This window comes from Galleria mellonella, unplaced genomic scaffold, assembly GCF_026898425.1.
Source record: "Galleria mellonella isolate WM207_F2 unplaced genomic scaffold, CSIRO_AGI_GalMel_v1 utg173, whole genome shotgun sequence".
Lineage (NCBI taxonomy): Eukaryota > Metazoa > Arthropoda > Insecta > Lepidoptera > Pyralidae > Galleria > Galleria mellonella.
The window spans coordinates 1980081-1997136 of NW_026442016.1; the positions used below are offsets into that span (position 1 = coordinate 1980081).

General features: G+C 32.2%; 1 protein-coding gene across 2 annotated transcripts in view; it reads right to left on the reverse strand.

Moving 5' to 3' along the window:
• Window positions 1-17056, reverse strand: part of LOC113515705 (uncharacterized) — a 114531-nt gene that overhangs the window by 20117 nt on the left and 77358 nt on the right. For both annotated transcript variants that reach the window (XM_026899979.3, XM_026899981.3), the window contains one exon: window positions 10539-10631. In XM_026899979.3, the coding sequence (XP_026755780.2) occupies window positions 10539-10631 (93 nt within the window). The remainder of the gene's footprint in view (window positions 1-10538; window positions 10632-17056) is intronic.

Below are 17056 nucleotides of genomic sequence, written 5' to 3' on the forward strand. Positions count from 1 at the left end.
TGGGTTTAAGGTTAGTATTATGAAGTCGTATAAAATGGAGCGGCTACCATGAAAAATTGATTTTTTAGGATTTTAGCCGATCTATAATTTCATGTCTGTCTAAACCGTCTGTAGGTACATATTATAACATCACAATTCTTTGAGAAATTACAGGAATATACAGATATTATATATATAACGGATAACATATTTCTTTTTGATTTTTATAGGAGAAAGAATTAAACTTGGTTAGATTTTTTTGAGTTTATACATTATAAAAAAACCAAATCCTTTCTATTTATAATATTAATTTAGATAATGATCACAAAAATATAATATCCTCGAAAAGATGTTTTATATCGCAATTTTTCAAAATCTGTATACTGTTTTTGATAGGCTCAGAATACTTGCATTTGAATTTAGAATACTCTATTTCGAAATAAATTTTAAGGTAAATCATCCTAAGTGTCTTCAAATAAAAAATATTGTTTATAAAATCTTTATTTGATTTGAGTACTTCAAGTTTAAAAATAACAAAGTGGCCTCTCTATTATTCAACTGTGTGGTTAACAGAAGTTTTATCAAAGTGCATTACAGCTACTGGCGCAACTCTTGTATTGTTTCCCACAGTTAAATTACCGACCACCTTTTTTTTTGTTTACTAAGCGTTTTACAATTTGATATATTCTCTTATATTCCATAATTTAGTATCCGTAATTGAAATTGTGATAAATAGAAATAGATTATCTTACAATAGAGATATTCATTGTGGGACTTTTAGTACTATATGTACAAACAATTTACAAAAAAGAAAAGAATATAAAAAAGATATATTATGACAATGATTCAGAACAACCTATTTTGTCCCACTGCTGGGCACCTGGCTCTCTCTATCTATAAACAGGGTTACTTTGCATATGAAAAAGAATGGCGACACATTTTATTTTCACTCCATCACTACACGAAATGAGGAAATTTGTAGTTAAGACATTTGTTGCCAGAACTTGAGTAGTTGAAATATAAAAATGTAACACAATGAAAGAATTTTACAACTGTTTAGATGAACAAAACAAGTTAATTTTATTGGACCAGCTATTTTTTTAAATGACCGACCATCTACAATGAAGACAGCTATGTAATATACGATTGTGTTGTTATTTTTATACTAAAATAACATAAAAATATTCACTATAGCATAATATAACGGATAACATAGATATTAATGCAGAATTGTCACCAAACCTTCGCACTGTGGGCGAAAGCGCCTTGTTTGCGATTATGTAGGAGTCAAGTGGAACCGTCATAATGTTAACATTATCATTAACATAATACATACTATTATTTTTGTCATCGGAAGGCGCCAATAATTTGTACTGCCTTGTTTACATGACAAAATGGATTACGATAACCTAATTTGTCGAGATATACATAAATTAACTCACAAATTCTTACTGAAAAGTATATAATCCCCTTTTGTTTGAATAAGTAATGATTATCGTGAGTCAGGTAACCCCTAAAATGGAACGCACGTAAAGCCGATTTATTGTAATTATATATTTCCATGGTTTATTTATAATCTGAATTAGAATATAACTCTTTTAATTTGTGATAATTTGTTAAACGATTATAACACATTAATTAAGAGGCCTATAACCTTTTATTATTTCAGATTCTCAAATTGATCCTCACTATTAAAGGTTGACTGGTAGAGATCACTTTTAGCGATAAGGTCGCCCCATTGTTCTTCTCCGTTGGTATTTTTTTGTGTTTGAACAATAAATAAAAAAAGAATAGTATATAGGTATATCCATAATTTATACTCCATTACAATTAGATATATTTTCTTTTATTTCAGATATATAAGACAAAAAATAACTTCATTATTATTATTTAGAGCTTATATTTTGTGAACAAATTTTATCAAAACAAATTTTAATTATATAGTAAATATTTGTTCCGCTACAGTAATAAACTAAGAATTTTTAATATAATAATATAGGTAAATATTATGTTTATTCCGATTTTCGTTACAGATAAACTCATCTAGACAGAAACTAATTTAAATATTTTGGTAATATTTTATACAGACAATATAACCAAGATATTATTATTCTGAAGAATAATCATGTAAATAATATTCAAGAATCGACTTTACCTGGACCTGAAGGTCATACAAGTATTTGCAATGTTCGCAGTTATATTTATTATATGCTTTCTGGAATGTATAGTTAGCATAAAACTGGTTTTATTTTATAATTCTGATACAATAATACATATAATAAACATATTATTTAAATAATATTATTATAATCTTTATAGATATTCGCACAAATTACCATAATAGTAAAAAACAGTTATCATATAATATTACCATCGTATAAAAAATAAATTATAATGATATGAGACCAACGTGGAAGATACGATAACGAATAGAGTTACTATAATTTAGATACGGATTTTAATATTCACGGCAATTAATTCCACTTATATGTTAACAACGTATTGTTCATTCCTTTAATTCAGAATACTTTTACATCTATGTGTTTTATATCTATGGTCAAATTGCATTTTGAGGTTTTCTATTAGTAGTAACACTTATTTTGTCTACAGACCCACCAATTTAGAAACAAATACCTATACACAGGTATTAACATAACAATATTGGTAAATCTACACTTATAGCGTAAGATAGTATGACATGGCAGAACTGGGTGTAAACGAGGAGCCAAACCGGTCCTGCAGCTGCGCGTGCGCCGGTACTATACGTGATGTTCTATAAACGTGTACCTACACTTATAGGTATATATCAGCGTCGTGGACCAGCCGTGATTGGACCACAGATAATAAATATACTATACACTAGACGAATTGATTGATACCCGTGACACACATAGCGTGATATTCCCTCATGAAATAGAATCATTTTACGTTTTACGCCAAATAAGGATATTGTACGTGCTCGTTTAATAATTCTCCACGGCTGTTATTACTATGGAAGATTTTCGTTTTTAAAAAAGTTCATTAATATATAATTAGTATTAATTGACTTTAATGGGCGAATTGAAACACTGTAATGCTCACTAAGAGTATGTTACTGTAATAAATAAATAAACAAATTCGCTGTGCCCGCGGCTTCAAAATCATCGAACAAATAAAGTTATTACTGGTAGATGCTCTTTCATATTAAAGCCATTTACGAGATTATGGTATGGCCATCCAAACCTTTACGTTTTACGTAACTTCTTACAGAGGATGGGTCAAGTTGTATATCATGACGACTGAATTTTTTCCCCGTTTCCAATAAAACATAATACTAGATTTTAAGTTCGGTGAATGTCTCGGATATTAAAATTGCAACATGTCGTTGATATTTGCTCAAAAATTTTTACTAAATGTAGTAATAAACAAACCAACATAAAAGACACACTATCGAGTATTTAATTATCAAAATTTATTCAAAATTAATAAGAATAGTCTTTTTGAAGTAGCTAAAAATCTTAAATTATTTTTTTGTGTATAGTTACTTACGTGTACACATTATTCCTGGGTGAACGTATTGGGAGACTGTAAAGCTCACCTAGTTGATAAAATAAATAAACAAATATTACAAAGAACAACATTTTAGACTGTATTTCTAATCTTATATCTTGAGGATTAAATTAAAACATAATTGAACATAATATTTTAACATTCATTAATTATGTAAAACAATATGAACCTTGAATAAAGGGAATGTGACAGCTAAAGTAGAGGCCTATAGTCTCCGTGGTCACATTGCGGTTTTCATGTAAAGAGATACATATCGCACGCCATCAACAAAAGGGAGTTAAGTAAAAAAAAATAGCAACAATGTTTAGTATTTTGGAATGTAGATTTTATCTAAACAAACCAGTAAGACAGTGACATTTTTAACACAAACAGTTTCCAAGACAATGTAGATTCGTATGACCAATTTAAATCAAGACTGGAAACAGCATTCCAAGTTGTATGGGAAGTATAACATTGTTTTAACCAACAGTCGAAAAAAGAGGGTAATGTTTTTCTGTTGTATATTGTATGTAAGTAAAAGTATTAAATGTACTAGTATGTATATCTAGATTTGAGCTACAGCCATTTCTAAAAATGCCATAGATATACGTAATGATATCCATTATTTATTTTTTCTTAATGTAAATTAATCCTTATTGATAAGAAACTATAAGGATTAATTTACATTAAGTTGTTTCTACTCATACTATTTATCTATAAATCTCGTGATGAGATGTACGTGCTAAGCAGATGTACAGGCTCGAGTGCTCAAGCCACAGAATACCCAATAGTGGTAATAGAAAAAGGTGGAACACGTAATACGTGAAGTGCGTATTAAAAACTTGTAACCTACTAAACTACCTGGTACAATTCACCAACATAATTGTGTAAAAACTATCATATAAACATGTAGATAACAATAGGTCACGGCCAATTCCACCCGTCGATTAATTTAACTATTACAAACTATTTACAAAGATCGTTTGGTTTCTACAAAACCTATTATTATGAAAGAGATATTGGTATTAGAAACAGTGGTGTAATGGCAACAGTGTAATAGCCGGCCCAGTTTGCATGCAGTTGGGGAGCACGTACCAACGCGACACACTTCCAAAGAACGTGCCTGTACAGATATTATAGGTAACAATGTATTCGTCCATGATAAAACTATTTACCCGACTGCGATAGAAAGCTGAGTAATATTACTATGTTCTTTTTATTTAGAATCTATAGAATGGTAATATGTTTTAGACACATTGCTTTGTCTGATGCTGGTGTTTCCCTTACAGCTGAGTAGTTTTTTTGTCCGATATTATTTATTATGTTTGTATATATAATGTAGGTAATATGAACATTATATATATATATATATATATATGTTATTTTTGTATCACTGTTCTAATATTGCTCATTAAAAAGCGTAAAGAAAAAAAAATTAATAAAAGATGAAGATGGAAGTTAATCAATTACAATCAAAATAATTCAGAATTTAAGAATGTATCGCATAATATACAAAAAATACAGTTGAAACATCTCACTTTGTAAATTGTTTAAAAATATAAAACACTTTGTAATATCGGAATAGTTACAACGTAATTAATTACTGTTAAATATAATGTAAATATTATTTACTTATACTTTCATATATTTACATAAAGAAATGAATATATAATTAGACATACAGAGAAAAATGCTCGCGTTATACTATGTATAAAGAAAGTAGATCCAAAGTAAAAGTTTTAATTAACGGTTGATGTAGTGAACAAGCGGCGCTCATTGTCTACCTGAAATCCTCGCTTCTTCACTGCCTTTCTATCTTATATCTCGAGTATCAGTACTTAATCATGGTATTCTTACATAGCCTTATCTACAATTCGATACAGATGAAAAAGCTAGTCATACTGTACTGTCAACTTACAGTCTAAATCTCTGGGTTAGAGATTTGAAATTTTGAATATAGTTTCCTTTATAATTTCAACCGAAAGGAAAGATGTTAGATTCATACAGAAACATGACAATAAGGACACTAGTCGTACACGTAAGATGGGATCTATCTCCCCAAAAATGCTTGTATCTCAAGTCGACTTATTTACCATTCAATCCACGAGGGTACTGTTTCTCTTGGTACATAATACGCATACTATTAGACTATCTAATAGGCAGACTATTAGACTATCGACATATTTTGTTTACTGTTTGAAACGTGGCTGTTTCTAAGTACGTATGTATCTGATTAGCTGAAGTAACAAATTTCAACATTCAACATCGCATACGGGCATTACAAAATATTTCTGTGCCAATGATACCCTTCGGTATTGAATTCATTAGAAGTTCATTGTAATATCATGAGTTATGTAAAATTAAAAGTTTAATAGGATATGATAATGCTGATAAAATCTAAAGCTTTCAAGTAAAAAAGATGTAAAAAAATATTCTCAACTTAACTATTCAGCCAATATTTACAATGCTCTCTTAGATTCAATAAATCAATTACCGTACCAGCAATACGTCTTCTCATCCGTGTCCCATAGTTATTGCTTGCTTACAGTACATCTCAATTTACTCTCCGCTGTTCCGGAACTAGGTTTGTGACCAAAATTAACAGACCCTGTCTACATCGACAAAGTCTACAAAGTGCGAAAATATGAAAAAGACTTGTGGGAGCTTTATATTTTGGTTAATCTTAAGTACCTATTCCTAAAGTTTGATTCGCTTGTCTCGCTCCGAAATTTAATTTTAAACGCAGCTACCCGTGAATGTTAATGAAAAATGCTAATTTGGAAGATAAGCCAAGTTCGTATTAAACGGCATTGTAAAAAACATTATTAAAGTCTAGACAACGCATACATTTAAATAACAATAGTCAATATTTAATATAATAACTTAAATGTGAGTGTGTTAATGTACCAATAAAGTAAACGAAGATAATAACATGCATAAGAGATTCTAAATTGAATGGTACTCGTATCTACATCATGAAGATTAGTCAAATTTTTCACCCACGAACTAATTACCCATCTATATAGGTAGGCTACTTGACTGTCATAAAGTGCTATCGTGGGCGAACGGATATCATGTTATGAAATTATGTATATTTTATGCTATTCACATCTATTGTCTCAGACAATAAATTTAAAAAAGTTTTTATTATTCACAAAAGTCTCCAGATATATCTAGTTTACTAAAGATTGTATACTGACTTTGTAACACTAACTAGGTGTCTCAATGAACTTTACTAGGGAATTTATTATAAAGATTCCTACCTTAAAAGGTTTATTTAAATATTTGGACCGAAAGTAAAAATTTCTAGTTTACATTATCTAAGTTTAGCTAAATATTAAAAATATTAACAATACTTATAGAAAATATAAATAGAAGCTCTACATCCTATATTAAAATAGGTAAGTTTTGCGTTTGGCGCGGGTCGAGTCTCACGACTCGCTCACGAGTACTATACCGGCTAACCAATCAGAATCGAGGACACGAGTTCTACGAACTTACGCGCGCGGCACGAGCGCTTCTGGTTGGTTAAAAATGGCGCCAAATTCAAACGGGTTCTGAAGTGGCATCGCGTGAACACGTGCGCGTATTCAGTGCCTATGTGTGGGTGTTGATCATATCGAGTAGAAAGTCGTTTCATAAGCAATGAGAACCTTTTGATTTTCGGGCCTTGAGCTTAGATATGATACTGAGACATGATTTAATGTAAGTGCCTATAATAACATTAAAACATTTCTAATATTAGACAATTTAATATGCCAAGCATTCAAAGCGATCTTAAATTTTAACTGAATATAGTTTGATTTACAAAATATCTACAATTTACTTTAGTTAGATATCAATAAAAATGGGTAAAAAAGAGCCCACTAACGTTATACAATACCGTGTCTTAGTAAAGCTAGCTAGCTAAATCACAAAATCAACCGAGCTCAGACTTGTCTCGTTTCACAGAACCAGTATATCCAGTGGATTAAACCTCGATGCTCGCGAAGTAAAGCGAGATTTACGTAATAAAGTAGCTATTTTAAGCTTGAAAATGTTCTGTAATAATTTCTTTTGCCGAGAACTTGGCATATTTCATGCATTTTTAACACCGTAGATAGCGAAATATGAAATTAATATCCTTATATCGTGATGAGAAAGCATTAAACATGCATACAGTCTACAGTTGTGTTTTTGTTTTCAGCACGGCTTCGCATAGGTAGATAGAATTCAGAAAAATAATATAGGTATAGCCCATGAATTTACTTGCTGATAATGTAGCTTTTTGTAGGCGAAAAAGATATTAAAAGTAAGTAAGAGTAGTTATTGAGTATATCCATTACAAATAATGACATATTTCCGTTTCTAATATTAGTATAATTGTAGATGATGTCATAATGTAGTACCTGTATTTATTAAGCTACAAAATTTATATTACCTAATAAATATCAATAGATAATCAATTTATAATAACAATTTGTCCTACCCAGAAAATATTGTAAACTTTATGTATTAGGGGAAAGAGATTGTTAACAATGGAGTTTGATAGCCCCATTGCTTGCAATGCACCGGTTCACCCTGGAAACAATCATGGTTAATTCCTGATGAATTCATCATGATGAGCTAACTGGCCTGTTTTCATTCTCATTTATCGCCCTTCACTGGTACTCCGTCAGCGTATCTCGTAAGCGTAGGCAGGGGGTTACCATTCCATTTTCACCCATAAAAAAAAAACTTTATGTATTTAATGGGATATAATATAAACATGGAGATTTGTACATCAGAGAATAGATATATTGTTCTGTCAATAATGCTCTTCATACATTTCTATATTTTACAACTAATTATTTTCAGCAACTTTACCCACGTTAATTAGTACCTATATGCCATGTTTTGCTATATGCAGTATGCAGTATGCTATATGCAACTCGGTTGTTAGGTTATAACTTATCCATGTACTAAATTTCATTTAAATCTATTTAGTAGTTTTTATATAAAAGAGTAACATATTGGAAAGGTATTTGAAACTATCCTTACAAAATTTTGCATTTGTAAACTTAATAGGATTAAACTCCTGCTCGAGCTCACTGCCGATGTTTTCTCAGCATGACAGCAGACTACAGCATGGGGTTCTTCAAAAGGGGGGTAAAGAGATTTCTTCAGGGTCGGCAACGCGCGCGTAATACCCCTGATAATGCAGGCGATCATAGGATAAGGTAACCGTTTACCATCAGGTGGGGCGCATGCTTGTTTGCTACCTCAGTGGTATAAAAAAACTAACAAAAGTATTTTATACATATCAAGCAATGCTAAATAGCTTTTATTTTCTAAAAAAAAACGTAATTAAAATGTTAGTATTAAATAGAATATTAATCTTAGTAAAATAGGTATAAGTCTTATACTGAAATAAATGTTTTCGTGAATCGCTTAGTAAAATCAGTATTAGCTCAGGAGTAAACACCTACGATTAAAAAAGGATCATTAAAACGAATCAAAATAGGTAAGATAACGTACGTCACGTACATACGTAACTCCCAAAATCAGAGTTAAATTGGGAACTTTTTAATTTTAAAAGTCGGTCGAATGAAAATACGAGTAAATTTAGCATTATAAATGTCTATTCATTTTGGACGTGTCGAAAGTTCGGGCCAGAGGATTTGAATAAGACGGCGGACTGACTGACCATTGTTCGTAAAAGGTCATGCCTGAACCTCGCCGAGCGAGGTCACTGTTGTTCTTTCTCTTTGTCGAGCACATCGTCGCCGCGTCGTTTGGCTATGGTCAACGAGCTATTGTGAGCTTTGGACTCTTCGTTGTTTTGGGTCGAAATGTAAATAGAAAATTTTGTGAGGCATACAATAGACAATATTTGTCTTTTTTTTCATATCACATAGTACAATAATAAATAATTTAGTTGCATTACTTTATTATTACTTGGGTACCTCTGTCCCATTCGTGTTTCTACCGTGAAGCAGTTGTGTTTGCATGGCTGTGTTTCGGTTTGAAGGATGGGATATGGCGTGAATTTACTGGGTACAGAGGAATAACACCTGAGTCCTCAGGAATGGCAACGCATGGGGGGTATCATGGGCGAAACAGTATACTCTGTTATGTCCATGGTACTGCTCATGTCTATAGGTGACGGTTACCAGTTTTCATCGGGTGGGCCGTCAGCTTGTTTGCCATTCTAAGTTGTATAAAAAAAATTGAAGATATCAAATTTATAACTAGTTATATACTCTATATAGAGGAGGCAGGATGTACCGTATCTACCACAGAATCGTCTGGTGTTCATCCCAGGATCAAAAGCTGAGCTTTCAGCTACGAGCAAAGATATCTCTAAAAAGATATTTATTTATAAATCTACCAACAACTTAAAACATTGAAAATCACAAGTACATACATAAAAAGAAAAACATAACACGTAAATGTATAAGTTACATGTATAGGCAGATATCACTTTTAAGTATAACAGAAAATTTTAGCACTATTTTCCTATAAATTATATATGTATACACAGTATTGTAGATATTTACAATGTCACGATTTACATGTAGATAGGTACTAAAAATATGTAGTCATAGCTCGACAGTAGTACCCACAGTACTAGTACATTTTAATTTATCAGACAAGCCTGGCCCCCTAAGAAATAATCTTAAATACGACAATGGGAACTATTTTATGTGTTACTTTGAATAAAATTGACAAACACAGAGATAAGAGAGTGTTCACACCAAATGTGTTAACACACACACATACAGACACGCCGATTGTGAACTAGCTCTCTGTAAACCTCGACTTAGATTGCAATGCAATAATCGTGGTAAAATAATAATCTGCCATCAAGAATCAGCAAGCGTCTAGAAATAATTAAATAACGTCGGTTCAGTTTGAACGAAAAATACATGTAGCAAAAGAATATAAAAATATAAGATAAACTGCGCAACGCTAGTTCATACTTGGCAACTCACTATACAAGTACATTTTGTGTAAACATCCCTTAAAAGTGATGACAGGTGCAAACAATAAAGATCAGTAATTGTACTTACTTTGAGAGCGCAAAAAATGCACGATGGGCCGAGGCAAGCGTGGCCGGTGAGCTCGCGGAAACTGCGACGGAATATGTCAAGATGCCACAGCACCTGCAACAACAATAGTATTTTTTTTTTAATATTACGAGAGATGATTGCAAATTAAATTATAATGGAACAACAGGAGCGTGCCGTATAATAGCAACAGCAGCGCTTTTTTATATACGACTTGGTATGATACACAAACATGGCAAACTGAGGCCACCTGATGGAAAGTACCATCGCCTATAGACTTAATAACATCGTGGAAACCTCAGAATACATTGTGGTATCCCTCACACGTTGCTATTCCTGAGGTTTTAGATGTTATAAATCCTCACCCAAATATGAATTTCTGTATTGAAACGTAACAATTTTATAAAATTTATAAAAAAAATATTATTTGATAGTATTAATATTTGTTAAAAAATATTACTGAATGGTGAAAAATGAATGCATAATTTAGTTGAATGCGCTATATTTCCAGCACCGCTTTTAGCCTGTGGTTGTAAGAACATCTGGAGATTTTTATACATCGATGGATATTTTTTAAATATATTGTACATAAATTGAAATTGTAAAATGAACATTAATCAGTTAGTTAGCAATTCATTATGGTTTTCACAGGTGGCCGTCTGCAATTTAAAACAAGTGCACTATCGACATCATTATAGGCTTGGCGCATGCGCTTCGCAGGTGCATCGTCACCACCTTACTGTATGTTACTAATTTTGCTAAACTAGGAATAATAACAGTTATTTTATTTTTTCGACATGTCAATATATCTAATTTAATGGTACTAAGTAGAACTTGTCTATGGTCGCTATGTAAATAGCTGTACTCATCCATATATGAATAAATGACTCGACTTTTTACATAACATATTAATCTATAAAAGGTCGAGTCTATACATTATATTTTTTAATAATAAATTGCTGTTTACAACATGTAATGTATAAGCCCAATGAAAGATATGGAACATTCGTCCACTTTTTTTTTCTAAACCTACAGACTATTTTTCACTAAGTTTCAAAAAAATAAAAGTACTACTAGCAATAGAGCAGGTATTGTTATCCAAAATCCATTTTCATTCAGGGAAATAGAAATATCCAAAAGCTCTCTTTAGTACATACCCTGACCATACTAGGTTCATATCTAGTACATGTAGTACATTAATAATAATTCCGGTCATATAGTGATTAGGCAATAACTCAATAGTATTTAGTCTATAATAATGGTATTTCGTTTTTATCCTAATAATCTCTGTAAATTTATTGATATTTTTAATATTCTTTATTTTACACTTGTGAATTACGTACATAAGATAGTTACAAATACTGTGAGCAAGGAACCAAAAGTGGACTTAACTCTGAAAGAAATCTCTTTAGACTTCCTAAAACGTAGATTAAAAATAATCTGAATACATATGTGGATCCTAATTGTACAAGTATATCCAAGTGTATTAAGGACACATATCTCTCTATGTTTTAAAATTGCACAGAAAAAACCACGCGGTAAAAACAGCAGTATGTTAGTACCCTTACTCTTAGTGTTTGAATAATTTAAAAATCTATCTCAAACTATTGATATGAAGTTAAAACAAATGAGAGTCGCGTGACACAATTTAAATAATTTATCAAAAGTAATGGTTTCCGATATTACAGGACCACATGGCGTGTATAAGTGTGGCCAACACGAGACAACGTCAGGTGGCCCACGGCGACATGTGACAAGGAAAAAACTGGATGTGGTGACTAAGGGAAGTTTGTGTCGCAATGTCTGTCATCGCCTTAAAGGTTCTTTAAAAAACTTATAGACAACTATAAATTCGCTGTATTAGGCGAGCGATAAACATTAAAGTACAGTCAGCTGTAGTTTCATAGGATCATTATCTCTGTTATTCTTCTATTATAAATGGATAATGGCCTTAAAATATTATTACATTTATAATTAAGCATCAAACACTCGTACAAAATTAGTAGGATAATGGAAAAGTGTAATGTTTTTTATGCAACAGAATGGTGATCAAGCTCACTGCCCACGTGATGGAAAGCGGTAACCGTCAATTATAGAGGCGACATGGACATCGCGTCGTACCCCTCATGGTTTGCTATTCCTGTGTACTGTGATGTTATACTTACGTAAACTGTAATTTTACTGCCATATCCTACTCTTCAAAACAAAACACAGCCAATGGTAGAAACGCGAGTAGTATAGAAGTTGCCGATCACACCACTTTTGAACAAAAGTAAACTCTGGTAAGGTATATATTGTATTTAGGAATAAATAAATGCGCTATCCACAATCATCTGTTTCTCCACTTACTTCTAAATCAAACATAGATATATTATTATTTTTTATTATTATATCAGCCGTCAATATTATATAACTGTCCACTGTCAAACATCGCATATTTTTGTCCCGCATAAAAAGGGGTTTTGCCAATAGCGCTGCTGCCCATTCCTCTGTCATTATGTTCCCTTAGTCGCCTCTTACGACACCCAAGGGGTGGCCCATTATATGCCGGGACCACACGATGATAGTAATATTAATAAAAACATAATGTTAATATATCAAAGATAAAATTGCGGACATAGATAATAACAAACAATGATTGTAGTTCGATAACATTATAACAAGTAGTGTTGGTGGAACTTGTGTCGTTAACGATGATGTCAATATCACTCGGACTTGGACGTAGGTGAGACATCTATCGGTTGCACATAATGACCGCGCAACGCCAACACATTTCCTGTTAATCCCGCCCACAGATCGTTTATTTTATAATAAAAACTTTTTAGAGAACCAGTCCGAAAATATTAATGTGTAACATAAATAAATACTTTATATTATATATTAAAAAGAAATTCCGTGGTTTTACCCGCGCGTATTCCAGTATCTCCGGTTGCAGCGGCGAATTACAAAAAAAGCTTTAATAGTTATTTGATTCTTATTTTATACAACTTCGAATGGCAAACAAGCTGACGGCTCACCTGATGGTGAATATTACTCGTCAGTTATAGATAGGAATAGTATCATGGAGATAACAGAATGTACTGCGTCGCCCATGATACCCTTCATGCGTTGCCATACTTGAGGACTAAGATATTATGTCTCTGTACTCCAAAATTTTATTGCCATATCCCATCTTTCAAACCGAAACACAGTCATGCAAACTCAACTCCAAGAAAAGAGCATATTCCTTTTTTAAAAAGCCAACAGTACATCTGCAATGCCTCTGGTGTTGTGGGTGCCCATGGACGGCGGTAGTGAGTTACCATCATGTGAGCCGCATGTTCGTTTACCTCTGTGTTATAAAAATAACTGCTTGACAGCAAAAACACAAATGGGACAGAGGAACCCAAGCAGGCAACTTTTGTACAGTCTTCCTTTGATAAAATGCCTAAACCACATATTGAAGTTTATAATGTAGGTATTTTTAGAATTATAATTTCTAGCTTAGTATTTCACCCGTACCTATATTAGTTTCCAGTAAAAAAAAATTAAACAGATCTTGCACTTTTAATTTTACACGTGATAAAATTTAAGAAAGTGTAATTGCTATATTATAGAGGAGTTCGCGAGGTGCAATTAGCCTTAGTACAAGAAATATAAAACAAAAGAGATAATGTTTTAAGGCAAAGTTCCGGCTTATCGCACAACTATATCATTATGGGGATTCACCTGGTGGTTTGCGATTCGTGGTGTTTTTCGTTTATGTTTTTTGGCGTCTGACGGGCAGGTGGCTCTAACTGGTTCTGACTCCTCAGCAGATGTCAGGAGAACGATGCTGCGAAAATTAGCCAGTGTTTTGTTTCGACCATTGTCCATGGGTATTAAGCTTTTACAGATCAGATTTACATTGTTGTATAACCAAAAGAAGGTTCGACTACATTTTTTAGTGTTTATTACATTATTTTGGCAATTTTGATTTGATTTTGATTATTCTGTTTTAAACGAAATTAACACCCGTATTAGTTTTATATTAAGGAATCATCAAGTCATCAGGATTGAAGGTTGATCGCCTTATTCTAAAAATTATATTAATAATATTCACAGGTTAAATTCAATTTTAACAAAATTATTTAAATCTAGAAATATAGTTAGTCTCGTGATTCAGTTAAAACATACAATATTTATATAAAAACTACTAATATTAAAAGTACAACATAAACCTTAATAATAAAAGTAATTAGAGGATACAAATAATCAGTGTACAAAACTCAATTGAGGCGCAGTTTACAAATTGTATAAAAGCCGTCTGATGAAGTACTTCCTAGACGGAAGGGCGACAGATGCTCACGTGCAAGATGCACAACCGGCAGTAATCTCACATTATTACATTACAGATTAAGCATGTGTACTTAAGAGCGTAACCTTACGAAATTCTTATCTTTGTACACACAAGGTTCACATTCATAGCGAACTTAATAAAGCAGAGACAGGTAGCAACGGATAAAAAGATTTTTAGCTCAGTCACGTAACTAGGAATACTGTTATGTTGTGCTCTACACGTATACAAGCAGCATTAGGTTTAAGTAGATCTACATTAGTATTGGCCTCAAGCTAATGCCATACATTGGTGGTTAAACTGAAACGTTTTATAGAAATTATTATAAAACTGATATTTGTTAGAGAATATTACGAGTGTAAGATCGCACGTAACTAAATTAGGTAGAAAGTAGTTTACGCTTATTACCAATTTTATTCAATTTCTAAACTGTATTTTTTTTTAATGGATGATTATGGAATGGTAATCCCATCTGCGCTAACAGTATAAGCTGACGGGGTACCAGTGAGGCATGATAGGTGGGAATTAAAAGAGAAATCAGTTAGACCATCGTGATGAATTCACTTGGAACTGAGGACGATGGTTTCCAGGGGGAAATGCGGGGAGCTTGACCTCACAGGATGTATCGTTAATGGGGCTACTAATCTATATTACTAACAATTCCTTGTCCCCCCTCTAAAAAGTATTCAGCGTGTTAGTCATTATCATATTAACCGTTTATTGTCAACTGTTGAAGTCACAGGCTGCTACAAGAAACAATCCTAAGTCTAAATGGCTCAGGACATGAGTCATTTGCCATGTTGTGGGTAATACAATAAAAAATTATAAGTATAATGCATTGTTACTCTTGCGTAACTATATTTTGGTTTAAATCTTTGAATTCTAGGTGCAGAGGCTTAGCACCTTAATCCTAAGAATTGGTAGCGTATGGGCATCATAGTATGTATAGATATTATGTTATGTTAATTTATTTGTTACGAGGACCGTTACTTTTGTTTGTTATATAGTATTAGTAGTTTTGTTTTATATGCATAAGTAGGTTACATATTAATCCTCTTATTTATAAAAATCAAAACGTCCAAAAAACATATTATAAAAGTGTGTTTTATAACTATCCTTCAAATTGAGAAATTAGAGCAAAAGTAATGGACAAAATACTACAATCGCTAAAATACGTTGACGTTTTTTTGAATAAGGGAGTTAATGTTTGGTTACTATAATACCATTATAATGCTACTTACATCATGTCGTGCGAGAGATCTTATCAAATAGCTTAATGTACAAAGCAACTTTATATTTTGAAAGCGTATAAAGAAATAGATTACGAAAAGAGTCGTGTTTACCCTATAAATTTTCGACTCATTCGTCGAATTGACGTGAAGACTTCGTTGTATTTCTATAGAACGTTTCAAATGTCCAAATAAAGAGTCAACCTCAGGCAAACAGTTTCTAAGGCCGACTTCACACAGTGTGCATTGTTAGGATTTATGTATAATTTTTTGTTGAAAACTACGTTAAGTAATTGACAAGGACGGTGTGTACACGGCCTATATTGAGTTGGGCGCGTGACAAACAGATAAAATTTCTCGCTAATGGAAATGGGGACGAGTCGACAAGAGATAAAGGTTTCAAAATAGAGCTATTTCCAGAACATGGTTTCTTTTGTTTGTTCATGTGATAACACAAATTGCCCGCCGTCGGCAGGTGTATTTCGAAATACAGATATGAGACACATTTCACAATTGCGTACTGCAATTAATATAAATATTATTAGAATTATTCTTTGTCTTAAAATTTTCGGAAATGATAAATACGCCAACAAACTTAACTTATTCATATGCTGAAGGTAAATGAACCCCTAAATTGTTGATAATTGATAAGATATTTAGTAGACACATTACGTTGAAAATATTTGTAGTGTTAACGCAGAATCGATTGTAAATTTTGATTCACAACAAGCAGTTTTTTTGTTCCATAAAGAAAATAGAAAATATTAATATGGGATCAATATGGAAGTTAACTCAATCGATCACTAAAAAAATTAATGATTTGCAACGTAATCGAGTAATATAGTGACGAACAAATTCAAATGAATTGAAAACATTTTCTTTTGTAAGGCTCAAAAATAAAAACATTTGACGTTTTTATGAATAATAGAGTAAAAATATTAATTACTATTTTTTTATATTATTATGATTAAAAAAAG